This window comes from Pezoporus occidentalis, unplaced genomic scaffold (assembly GCF_034315485.1).
Source record: "Pezoporus occidentalis ecotype Australia unplaced genomic scaffold, CSIRO_AGI_Poc_V1 ctg10, whole genome shotgun sequence".
Taxonomy (NCBI): Eukaryota; Metazoa; Chordata; class Aves; order Psittaciformes; family Psittacidae; genus Pezoporus; species Pezoporus occidentalis.
The window spans coordinates 9,999,008-10,011,849 of NW_026912779.1; the positions used below are offsets into that span (position 1 = coordinate 9,999,008).

Below are 12,842 nucleotides of genomic sequence, written 5' to 3' on the forward strand. Positions count from 1 at the left end.
TTGGGGTGGGGGGGTAATACTATTTACAAATTTCTGTCCACTAATTCCCTATAATATTACATTTATTAAGAGGCAACAGTTCCCATCCTGACTATTTACAGTGCAAGTTCCAAGCAAGTTTCCTTGTGCAGCACAGCATTACTTTTACATTCTTTAAACATGAAGCCAATATTTAAACAGCAATGCGAGGTATGCCTCTGGAGCTAGCTGAATTTTGTAGCTGCTTGGATCCCAGTTTGGGATAGAATGGCTACAAATACTGAAGGGGGGGGCAGGAAACAAATTTTGCAAGCAGTGGAGTCACCATGACAAAAAATAATTTGTTTTTATTTTAGATTCAGATTTCATTACTGCACTCAAACTACTACAACTGGGCTTTGAGTTATTATACAATCCAAACTGTTTCAATCAGAAACTCTAAGACTCAGTGTGCAATGATTATTATTAATAATAATTAGCTCCTTGGTTTCTTGATAGAAAAAGGCTATCAACAAGCATTTGTTTAACCACAACAAAAGTATAATTAGCTTATCCCACTTAGTAAATCTGTATGCATGCCAACTCATACCAAACTGCTACTTTTACAAAAAATTGCAATAATACAGATCATTTTTCCAGTCCTTTTTGCACAAAATTTATTTACAATGTATACATAAATGCTCCATGATGGGACTATGGGGAAAAAAAAAATGCACACATGACCGATGTCTTGCCCAGAAAGAAAGTCAACATATTAAAAATAAATCTTCAGTCCATGTTTCGAGCTGCATAAAACAGGAAGTGATGTACAAGGTGGTGGTTGCTGCATGGGGACAAGGATGCTCTGATGTGACAATTAGGCTTCAAATACACTGCCTTTCCGTTTCCATGCTTCCTCCTACCAGTCTCCTTAAGACACTGCCTGCAACAGCTGATTAATCATTGTTGATGACTGCAGTTTTTCCCATCCTTCCCGATTTACATCTGTTCAGGCCAATTCAAATATGGTGAGTAAATGAATTAGACATGCAAATTCACGCCCCAGGCTAGAAAGAGAGAGAGGGAGAGAGACAGGGAGAAAGGGAGAGAAAGGGAAAAAAAAGAGAGAGAGGAGAGAGGGGGGAGAGAGAGAGTGTGCATGGCTGAAATCCTAGGATAGAAGAAAGATTCTTCTGCCTGACATAGTTATTTTAATGCTCTAAAAATCCTGCAAATAAGCCCTTTCTGTCATTTGCAGGATAAGTGTAAGGCTTCTTTTTCAATGTAAGGAGGCTTCTGGAGGAAGTGAAGAGCTATGGAAACAACACACATAGTGTGGAAAAATTTCACATTTTTTTTAAAAAATCTATAAGAAACAACGTAATATGGATAACAGTATAATAGCATTTTACAATATTTCACTCTTTGATCTCTTAATGTCTTATATAGGTATTTAGCATGTCCCCAGAAGTTGACTTCGGTTGGTGTTTTCCTGCTTTTCAGGGTCCCTGTGAAGAATCGGAACGTCCCTTGGTCCAAAGTTGAAGCCAAGAACTCCATAGTCATTGCAGAAAGACAATGTTTGAAATCTACCGTTGCTGCAGACAACGCGTATTTCCCTTAAGCTACTGAGCATGAATGTCCATCACTTGTCCGCTCACTGCCGGCTCGCCGGTATGAAGCATTGTGGGGCTTGATGCTGACATGGGCATTCCAGGGTGGGGTGGTCCTCCATGCATCATCATCGCTGGGTGGTGAGGGTGTCCAGGAATGTAGGTATGCATGGGGGGGCCATGACGCAGCTGAGCGGGATGAGGGGGCATCTGGGGTGGGGTATAGCTTGGCTGTCCCATATTCATACCCATTGGACTACCCCGAGACACATAATCCCCTGGCATACTTTGCAGCCCTGCGGAGAGAAAGAAGTGGTGGTGAGTGCTGGGGATCAGCTATGGACATGGGGCCACGAGGCTCCTCGGCTTGGGCACGGGAAGGCTGGACTCGAGCCCAAGGCGGGATGCGGAGTCATGAATGTGTGAGTGCAGCTGCCTTTGTGGGATTGGAGTCTATGTATGGACTCACAACAACGGCAACAGGAATGATTCTCAGGTCATAAAAAAACCCAAGTACATCCTCCCCCCTCCAAATACAGAGTTCTGGGAGATAAAACCGCTTTCTGCTTTTATGGTTAGGAACGTATGTGATGGAGATATTTCCGATCTGGAAGCATGCCCAAGGCAGAGCCAGCCTGATGACGACTGATGTCACACAGGGTGGTGGCACCAAGCCGGGGAAGCCCTTGTGAAGGCTCTTAGGTGGGCTCCATCCCCCATGGCCTTGTTCCAGCTACCCGCCTTCGTCTCCCCACTTGTAAAAGTGTGCTGGGAATACAAGGCAGGGAATCAGTAGTCGTTAATGAGGGGCTTGGGAGGAGAGATGAGTTAAATCAGTGTCGAGGTTTATCAACAGTTATTTATTTAGCTCTTGAGCCCCATCACTTGGAATCTCTCCCAAGTATTTGTGCCATTCAAACAGACACTATACAGCAAGCACATACATCACTGAACAAAGGCCTCATATGAAGCCGAAATTGATAGGATTACTAAGGATGATTGTTAAATCAAACCTGTATTTTTAAATGCATTAAAAATATATCTATAATCAATAACAGTTATCAATTAATTCTTTCCCCTTGCTCACTTCTGTCTGAAAAAAAATCAGACGCACAACTCAGTCACCCTTGCAGTGGGCTTGGGAGAACAATAAGGAAAAAATTGGACCTAAAACAATAAAGCCTCCTGCTTTCTGTGGGCCTCTGCCTTCTGCTTGGATTGCTGTAGCTGATGGGAACTGACAGGTGTATTGTTTCGGAGAGCTATAAGCTCCATAATCATCAAGGGTGAAAGGCATACGCTATTGCTAAGTAGGTTCAATTGGCTTTAGTTCTAAGTAAGAGCGCGCTGTGAATGCGCCGAACACCTTGGAATCAGGTCTCAAGACTCTAGCAATGAATAGCTGCTTAATCTAGCCTAAAGGAACAGTTTTGAACTAATGAAAATTGCTTATAAAATATACTGTACTCACAGCTCTTTAATCAAAAAAGATGATAATATTTTTTGTAATAACCTATTAATTTAATTGGTCACGAAGCATAAAATACATCATTTAAATTTAATTGACCCAGAAACTAAGAAACAATATTTAAATTAACTAAGCTAGAAATTTCCATGATGAGGTAATAAGGCTGTTGCATTCCCAAGCTCAGAGGAATGTTTTCACAGCTAATTGTTAAAACTTAGTTTTGACTTGCACCCAGAGAAGACGACTATGAAATACACTTGGCCTGGGTAACTTCAAACCCTGCGTTAATATTGGCTGGGGGTACAATGAAGATGCCAAAATAACTGCTTGTAACTCTAGAAAGAGAGCGAAAGAAACAGAATCAGGCACCATTTAAACACGGTACTGGTGCCTCCGTGTTTCAAACTGCTTTGCTCTTAAAAAAAAAAAAAAAAGAAAAGAAAAAAAGGTGTATAATGTATTTTCCCTTATAAAAAGACAAAAGGGTGGGGGGAAACTGGGGCAGTTTTTCTAGGCTTTCTTCGCAAGGCCTGCCACTGAAGATTGCATTAATGATCTCTATTTTTGTATACTGAATAAGTCAAATCCATTTGTCACACTGCAAGTGATGGCATACTTAATTTGGATATAGTCAATTAGCCTGGGCTAAGCTCCATAGCCTGCTGCGCACACCTCTATTTTGTATTCTCTCTTTTTCCTTTGCCACACGTAATCCCATTATGATGGACAGACAAAGAGAAATAAACTTGGGGGGAAAAAAAAATTAAGGAAAAAACCCCAAAGTTTGGTCCATCGCCTTCCAAAACGCAACTAAGTGAAGCCACAGCTTATTTTTTTTTCACCTATGAGAACTCTCTGTTTGGCTTTTTTGGTGTCTTGCAGGTTAGCAGGAGAAATGTAACTCATGCATCAACTGCGGTTAGACAGATTTATGACACTTTGGGGACATGCTCTTTCCTCTCCCTGCGCTGCTGCAGACCGCTTACATTTTGCAAATCAGTCTGTTGCCAAGACGACGGGCTCCCCCACCTCCCTGGCTGCTTCTTGTTTTGTCATGTGCTCAGGGATGGATAATAGCATCAATGTATGGCGGCGTCGATGTACGGCGGCGTCAGTGTACGGCGCACGCGCGCACGGGGGGTTTGGGAGCTTGGAAAGCTTGAGCTGAACCAGAGGGACAGAAACCCAAAGGAGCCCAGGCGTAGGATGGATGGATGGAAAGGAAGGAACAAGCATGAGGCTATGGGCAGGGAGAACATAGGGAAATGTAAGGAGACAAATATCCCTCGGACAAAGTGAGAACAAAGACCCCGTTTGTACTTACTTCCCCCTGGCTTTGCCATTGGTTACCTAGGTGAAGGTTACATGTAGTGCCACTGCCCCTCCATGCCCATATTCATGCCCATTCCACTCATAGGTCCTAGAAGGAGATAAAAATCCAAGAAGATGCCAGAGAATGAGCAAAGTCAACAGATAGTGCCAAAAGCCCCTTTCCAAAACACAGCATGGCAGAGAGTCCAGGACCCCTTGAGCGAGAAGATGCCTGGTTTCCCTCGGTGACTGAAAGCAGGCAGAAGACAGGCAAGGCAAGGCAGACAGCTGAGAGGACGGTGAAGGGTGGAAGTGTGGTTACCTGTGGTGGCATGACTGAGATCACCCATCGGTGGGTGACGCTACCCCGAGGGCTTACCTGGCGCTCGGATGCCCATGTGCTGCTGGCCGTCCATCACAAAACCTCCCATCGGCTGCCCGTCGGGGTTATAGGGTGTGCCTTGACTTACTGGAAAAGTGTAGAACATTGCTTTTTAGCAACAGCCAAAAGGGTCACCTCTTGGTGTCAAGACACAACCCCCCTATCTATGGACTCTGTGAGACAGCTGTCAATGCTGGCTCTAAAAAGAGTGAAAACCATCTACTGCTCAAATTGAGAGGCTGGGCTAACACGCTTGGTTTTGGCTTAATTTCCTACTGCGAGTTTGGAAATGAAGTTAGCGATCCGAAATCTCGAGACACGAGGAGCCCCAGCTCCAGCTGCTGCCACTGCTGACGTCAATGCAAAGACCTGTATAGGAGCTGGATTTTATGGCTGGAATAGCCACACTGAAATTGCAGTGTGTTAAATTACGCCCGTGTGCCTTTCTAAGAGCAGGACCTGAGCACATTCATGCCAGATATTTACCTCTAATGACAAAATAATCAAATGTACTCAAAGAGGAATTGTGGCCCAAAGGCATCTAGGACAACGATGGATTTGGATAGTCTGGCACTGAGACTTGGGAAAGCAAAACCAACTGGGAGTAACTGGCTATTCCTCGATGGTAAATACCCACACAGAGCTGTGAGCCAAGACCCCAGACAGAAACAGCATGTGAAAACTTAATATTTTTTACAAAAATAGAAAGAAATTCCCCCAAAGTAAACGCCAAATACTCATCAATCCCCAAAGACAGCTACTAAGAAGAAGAGACAAGGGACAAAAGGATCCTATACAAGTATCACTACCTGAACTCGAGGTTTTGACTGTACATTAAAAGCTGGCTTCAGAAGTAAGCTGCCTTGGGTTATTAAAGCACATAAAGCTCTACCTCATTGAATGTCTTTGAACTTTACTGAGTCCCACAAGCGATTCTGACCCCTTTGCCCTTTTGACAGGTAATAAAGTTTACAGCAATTCCACACCAAGCCATGCACCAGGGAGTGGTCATAGGAGCAGAAAGAGCTGGGAAGGAAAACTCAAACCAACTACTTGTATGTGTATGGGAAGTCCAGTCATGGAGTGGATCATTTTAGTTTCTTTTTTTGAATTTTCATTTTTTTTCCTCAAATGTTTTAATCATGTCAAAATTATTGGGGTTGTAATGAAAGAAAGCTGGTTGCATTTTAATTGTCAATCACTCCCAGCATTCATTTCTCATTTATTTACCAGGTAATGGACCTCCCGGTGAATGGCTTGAGCATGTTTTTTTGTCTGCGTGACTTGAATACAGCTACTATTGGGGACTTACCTGCTCGATTGGACTGGTCTATCATGGGCTGAACTATTCTTCTTCTAGCATTAATAAACCTGCAAGATAAGAAAGCAAACGGTTAGGAAAGGGATGACTTCTACCCATCCCCAAGCCCTCTCGCCCAACTCTGTCAGGCTGTGAAGGGATGCAAATACTGCAAAACCTCTAACCCTGATGACCTTTGAGAGCACAAGCTTGGGGTTTCCAAGCTGATTTATGTTTGCCTGCTTTCTACCACAGTCAGACACTTCCATTTCATCTTTCCATGGGGGAATTAGCGGAGTTTCCAGGAAACAATACCAGTAACGCTCTTCTCGATTCAGAATGGGGCACAGAAATAAAACTGAACAGGTGAAGCCGGCGAGATGCTCGTGAGGGCATCTGCTACCTCCCCCTCATTAGTGCCTTATGTCCTCTGACTTTTTTTTCCTTTTTTTTTTTTTTTAATCAAAACCTGCCCCTACCTCTTGCAAACCTAATTCCCTTTTAATGCCCACTATTAAGATAATGAACTGTGATGGCAGAAGCCCATCAAATGAGGGAACGTCTGGAGTTTTATCACTGCTAACTCACACTGCTGGGGACTTAAGAGCCCTGCATTCCTCCTAGCCATTTCTTGGTGGGCTTTTCTCCCCCCACCTCTTTATGCAAAGTCTGAGGGGTCAAGGCGAGGTCATAGCTTTACAGTAATTGAATTTATAATCCTGTTTTCTCCAGCTAGGCCTGACCATTTACAGCAAACATCTTGTTAAACTGTAATTACTGGACTACTGAAAATTCCCCCTGAACAATGAGAAGCAGATCTTTGGAAATGAAAAAAAAAAGGTACATTCATTTTTTAAAAATAGTCATCTGCAGCCGTCCTCCTCGTACTTTTATAGCTCTCTGCCTCAGTGAGTCTTGCAATGCTTGTTTGGGAAAGGAATATTCAAAATACTTTGGAGCAAAACAGAAGAAGGAGGAGGATCACAGCTGCCCCAGTCTCCTCTGCAGGCAGTCCTCATGGCGCTGAAATCAGAAGGCTCAAAACCATGGCTGGGAACCTGCCTGAAGAGCCTTAGAAGAACTTCTCTTGTGGTCTTGCTCATCAGAAAGCTCAGTTAAAACCCATTTGGAAAAAATCTTTGCTGAGATTTAATCACAGCAAAGCCTCATGACCAGACTTTACGTTCTTTGCAAGAGAGAGCAGGAATAATAAAAAAAGTGTATGCCACAATATCTACTAGTAAAAGAAGAAGCATGAGCCTGGGTAAAATGACACAACACTTGCAGAATGCAATAGGAAAGTCCACAAAGGACTGCTTGCTGCTTGGTTTTGTTGCCTTTGCTTGGAGTGGCTTAGCAGGAGTTCTCCCACTTCAGAGATAAAGCCAATAGGACCTTCCTGCGGGAATCAGCTCTGCACACCCGTTCCTCAAAGCCAGAGGGGAGAAGAATCACAAACCACCACCCCATGCTGTTTGTTTTGCCCTCATCAAAGACCAGCACAGTGATTTTGGTCTCCTCCTATCTCCCATTCCCAACTGATGCCCGTTACCAAGCTCCAGCAAAAAATTAATCAAGATCTTGAATCCTAATCAAGCCTGTCTCAAAAAAATGGGCTCAAAGGCACAAATTCCGGGTGCCGATGTGGAAACCGTACACCTTAACTAGGTCATGTTTTGCCAGCAAGAGCATTGGATCAATTTTTCTACACATTTCCAATAAAGAAAAAAAAAGCCTCAACTCCAGCAAACAGTGTTGCAAATCAGTTTATCATTATCTTGTACAAACCATGGAAATTAGAATCATGTGAGCAGAAGGTTAGACTAATTCTCCTTTCTCATTATAAGCACAGGTGTAGCACAAACACCATGTGAAATAAGCAATTAAAAAAAATCTGCCTTTTTTCCCCCATTAGCTGCCTTAGTTCCATGACCAATTAGAAAATTGTTTAATATCTGTAATCTGCATTTGCAGAAAGCAATTTTCACAGTAACTCTCCTAAGTAAAACAACAACACAAAACCCCAGTGCCTCAGCCATTTCTTTCTGCATGCCTGGCAGGCTCTTGCTGTGTTTACTCCATCCTTCTACTGCCCAATTGCCAGGACCTCTTACTGTGGCAGGAGGGGAAGGTTTTTGGTAGCTGTGAGACTGGCTGGTCATTGAAACCTTCATTTGCCAAAAGCTTTTACCTCAAAGAAACCCTGAGCAACATTAAGCACACATACCCCAATTTCACAACCTTCTCTTCCTTCTCCTCCAAACTACAAGTGCTTTTAATAAGAAGGGGGGCTCAAAATCATAAACTATTACAGCTAGACTTTACCAGTAAGTATCCAGAAGATGTGCCTACAGTAAAACATATTCTCACCCTGTTTGCACCATGCTATAGCTTGGGATATCTCTTCTAAGAACATTTTACGCACAGGTACTTAATCGTTATCTTCTTCCTATGCATTAATGGAAGTATTTTCTATAAGTAGCAATTCTGCCAAACAGCCCAGTGTTTGGATGTCTTCAGGGGGAATTCAGATGCAAGAACATTTTCCTTCTGGGCAAAGTAATAAAATGACATTCTTGCTCCTCCCACTAGAAGTCAAACGGAGGTCAGCTCCCCATCCTTGTATCTGTTTAAATAAACTGGTCCAGCTGTTTGTTTCCAGGGTGCCCTTTAACCTTCTGTCCCATCCTCCCTGCCTTTGTAACAGAGCGCTTTACTTTGCATTATAGAAGGCTCCAAACCACTATGCATTAAAAAAAAAAAAAAGAAGAAGAAGAAAGTATTCACTTTCAAGTTTCTTCCTGCATCCCAAACCTGGAATTCCTAAGAACCCATCAGATTAAAACTACTAATGCAGCTTGCCTTGCGAAAGCACAACGCAGCACTCGTACATTTACAAATCGCAGTTGAGAACTCCATAAGCCAAACTGCGAATTAGCTGTTGCTGCAGAAATATGTGGGCATGAGGATAATTTCTTCATAGTGCTTAATTTTTTTTTGTTTGAGAGAAGGGCCAAGATCTTTTGATCAGTCTTTGCATTTCCAAAGCATCAGGCTGACATAGCACCAGCAAAATGATGGAATAGAAAAGCTAGCAGGAAAATTCTCACTGCTCCTTTTCCTGCATGTTCACGTTCACTTATCTTAAAGGAAAGAAAACCTAAGTCACTCTAACTTTTAAAAGTTCAAAAAAAGAGGACCTAAAAACCATATTCCTGTACTAAGGAATACTCAAATGGAGTATTGTCAAAATACAACTCAGCATAAAACTTAATAAGACTGCTGCTTAACCTTACTCATGTGAGTAAAGACCCACAGAGGCTCAAAGACTTGCATAAGTATTTTTTCCCATACCAGTGCTCTAAGCATTGGTACTTTTGCTCTGATGTGGCAGGCTTTTTTTTGTTTCGGGGCTTTTTCCCCCCCCAAGGAACAGAATCAGCAGTGGAACAAACAACATGAGATCCCTTAGTGTGAAAATTGTACCCATTTAAAAGCCCAAGGAGGGCTGAGAACTCTGCAAAGTGATGACTTGGGTTACTTTTGCATGCTTGCTTTTTTCCTCCTTTTTTATTTATTATTTTTCCCCCAGAGGGAAGACTCTGGCATGGAGGGAACGTTTGAACAGTTGGGCAAACACAGAAGTTTAAAGTATTTATTACTTTTTTCAAGTTAACTTTCCTTGCCCTTTTGGATACATGAGATTGTGCTTTCTGCTGTGTCCCCAAAAGCAAGAAAACCTCAGCTATTCCACCTGCATAGCCCTAAGAGGAGGATGAAACCCTCTTTTCTCCAATTTGCACTTTACTAGGATGTTTTCTCTTAGGCTTCTTGCCCAGGGTCTGTCTCCAGAGGTCACTGGCAGTCTCCCTGTTTGGTGCATCGCCGGTCCCACGGGTGAGATCCAGACCCAGCCCCGGGGATGCTGCAATCTGGCTCTGCACTCTGACCTTCAGCTTGGCCACCCTCACTGCCATGCACAAGTTTTGTTTCTTCTCAGCAAGAGGCAGCATGGCTGGTGATGACAAAAGACTTATTTTAGTTGGAAATTGGCTACAATAATAGCAGCCAGAGAGCAAGGATTTTCGGAGGGTCACCAAACCCTCCAAAAGGCACAGTTTGTGAAGGCTCAGGTTACAGCCCAAGTGACATTTTCCACACAGATCTGTTCTTTCTCCCTTCCCCTTATATTTCACTTCTGCTGAGTGAATAAAACAAGACCTTCCTCCACTGTCACCAATTTCCAAAGCCACCTTTCCTCAAGAATCGACAGAGTGATTGTGGGGACTTCCAATTTGTAGTCTTTGAATGAAATTTTCCAGGACCAGCTGTCTGAAAGGAGATGCTGAGACTTAGCAGGATACTGAATTTTCCTCTCCCCCCAGCCCTTCCAAATGAGGAGAGTTTCACACCATTACTGACTTTTGATACTTGGGAGTTGCAGGCTGATCCTTCCCAATATTGTCCCGAAGCACTGCATGCCAGAAGGCTGTGTATCACAAGCAGTGCCAAGAAATTCCCGAAAATCTCTCTGCCTCATTTTCTCCTTGAGCTCTTTCTAGAAAACCTAGTGCAAGGATGATGACAAAGCCCACAGTAGCTACAAACCCCAGTGCTAAAAATCTCTACTGCCCCTCTGAAAAAAAATAGTATCCCTCTTGACAACAAGCAAACCATCATTTTTCTAACAGATGCCAAAGTAACCAGAGCCCTGCAAACTAGCAAGGAATTCACTTGTAAAACCAGCCATAGTCTTTTCTGCATACTGGGATCCTTCACTTATACAGCAGCGAAACAACCTTCTTTATTCAGCACTTAATTCCTCAACGCTTAACAGGTTTATCTCTAATAAAAACAATTTAAATGGAAAGTGTGCTATAAAGCAGGATTATTACACTTCAGTAACTGCTTTATTCCTTATTTTAACATATTTTCATTTTTTTCCCTGTGTATTTGTTTTCTGCAGCTTTTTTAAAGTAGTCAGTTAAAGAAAAGAAAAAAAACCCCAAAGAAATTATTTCACCAAATACTTTCAAGTGTTTTAAAAACAGCCTTAAAAAAACCAAGCTCCCTCTGTAATTGTGAACAGGAAAAAATAACTGCAGACTTTGAATGGTAATCACATCTCCCCATCCCTAAAATGAGAAATAAATGTTAAAAGAGTGCTTACTGCTGTTATTAGAAAGTTCTGATCCTGAAGTCAGTTAGTGAGCTTAATGACCCGTAACTACCAGTCATTAGCAATCCATGCTCTCTGTACTCCCTTTATTTGTAAAGAAAAAAAAAAAAAAAAGAGAAAAATCCAAGACACTCAAGAAACTTTGTTCAATTTAAAGTCAAACCTTATGAAGTCATGTTTGGCAACTTTTCTTGGTTTCTCCTCCACCTCCTCCAAACCGAAGACAGTTCAGGACTGCAATACATCATTTACAACACTAAATGGAGGTAGGGAGGGAAGAGAGTACATGGGCTGCTAACCGCCCACTCCAGACACGTAATATTGGAATATACTCCAAACGCAGCAAGTCCATCCATCAGGAGGATCAGGAAGGTTTCCTGAAAGCTCTCCTCTCCCTCCCTCCTCCACTGCAGCACCAGCACAAGGGACTGTACATAGGGCTGAGGGTGTCACAAGACAATATTGAAGAGCAAACAAATAAAATACTATGCAAAACTAGTGATGAAAAACCACTAATTAGCTGACAAATTTGATGTAAAGCACTAATGAAAGCCATGTGTGGTTCTGCAATTTAGTTTTAAAAATAGCTTCTGACTTCAAGCATTACTATGTGACCCCACCGATGGATTCATGTTGTGCATTCAGAAAAGTTGCTTTAAAGCAGGAGAGTGCTATTGAATCTCTTGCAAGCCAGCCTTGCTAATGTAGGGAGCATATTGAGTGCAAAAATAGAAAGCAGAGGGACGGGATCAGGTATATGCTTCTTGTAAGAGAGCAGCTATGCCCTACATTTTGGCCAGCCCGACATGCACCAATTCTACCTTGGGCCACCTCCTGTATGCTTGCTCTTCTCCAAAGCCCTTAAACCTCCTGCTCCATGCCACGCTTTCTTCTCAAATCACGGCAGGAATGCCTCCTGCCTCCAAATAAGCAGACTGGATTTGGGGAAGCACTTTGCCACCAGCTCCATGGGACACCATGCAGCCTCTGTGACCACCTTGGGGTGGCAGTGAACCTGGTAGTTGCTTATGCTCTGGGTGCAGAAGGGATGGGTGACAGATTTCCCTGTTCCCCAGTAGGATGAAGCTAAAGCCTATTTGTATTATTTGTTAGCGCTGAATGAAAAACAAGGGAGGGACATACTAGGGAGGAGCAAAGAGCCAACATGCCCAGGGAAGGGCTCCCTGGAGATGCACCTCCCTGCTCTGCCCATCTCCAGTGCCCTCCCATATCACAGGCAAGCTGCTGTTGGCCTTTCTGGTATGCTCTCCTCCTTCTCCTCCTCTCCTCCCATCCACAAATCCCTCTCAGAAAGGCTTAGCTGACATGGAAAGTTTCCGGTGAAAATCCAGGTCTGGCATCCAAGGGGCCTCCCCACTGATGCCAAGGAGCCGGAGCAGAGGCCATGCTGCAGGTCTTGGCTGTGCCGGGCAGGGCTCACAGCAACCTCATTCCTGACACCACAATCCCCTTGGGGTGCAAAGCAGATGTAAACTCGCCCTCGGCAGCCAGATGATGTAAGGGGAAATCTTTACATGGCAAAGCGCCAGCAGAGCTGACCTCCCGTCTCTTCCCTGCTCCCAAATCCCAGCGCAGCTGTACTCTGCTGATCTCCGTGTGCCACAATTAGC

At 43.4% G+C, this 12,842-nt stretch overlaps 1 protein-coding gene across 6 annotated transcripts in view; it reads right to left on the reverse strand.

The window, feature by feature from the left end:
* Nucleotides 1–306: 306 nt before the first annotated feature.
* MEIS1 (Meis homeobox 1) overlaps nucleotides 307–12,842 on the reverse strand; it is a 110,909-nt gene continuing 98,373 nt past the window's right edge. For 4 of the 6 annotated variants that reach the window (XM_062611444.1, XM_062611419.1, XM_062611437.1 and 1 more), the window contains 3 exons: nucleotides 6,045–6,103; nucleotides 4,730–4,819; nucleotides 307–1,867 (listed from right to left, as the gene is read on the reverse strand). In XM_062611444.1, the coding sequence (XP_062467428.1) occupies nucleotides 1,584–1,867; nucleotides 4,730–4,819; nucleotides 6,045–6,103 (433 nt within the window). In that variant the 3' untranslated portion in view covers nucleotides 307–1,583. Of the gene's footprint in view, nucleotides 1,868–4,363; nucleotides 4,460–4,729; nucleotides 4,820–6,044; nucleotides 6,104–12,842 lie in introns of all 6 variants that reach the window. The other 2 variants (XM_062611453.1, XM_062611463.1) reach the window with 1 other exon arrangement.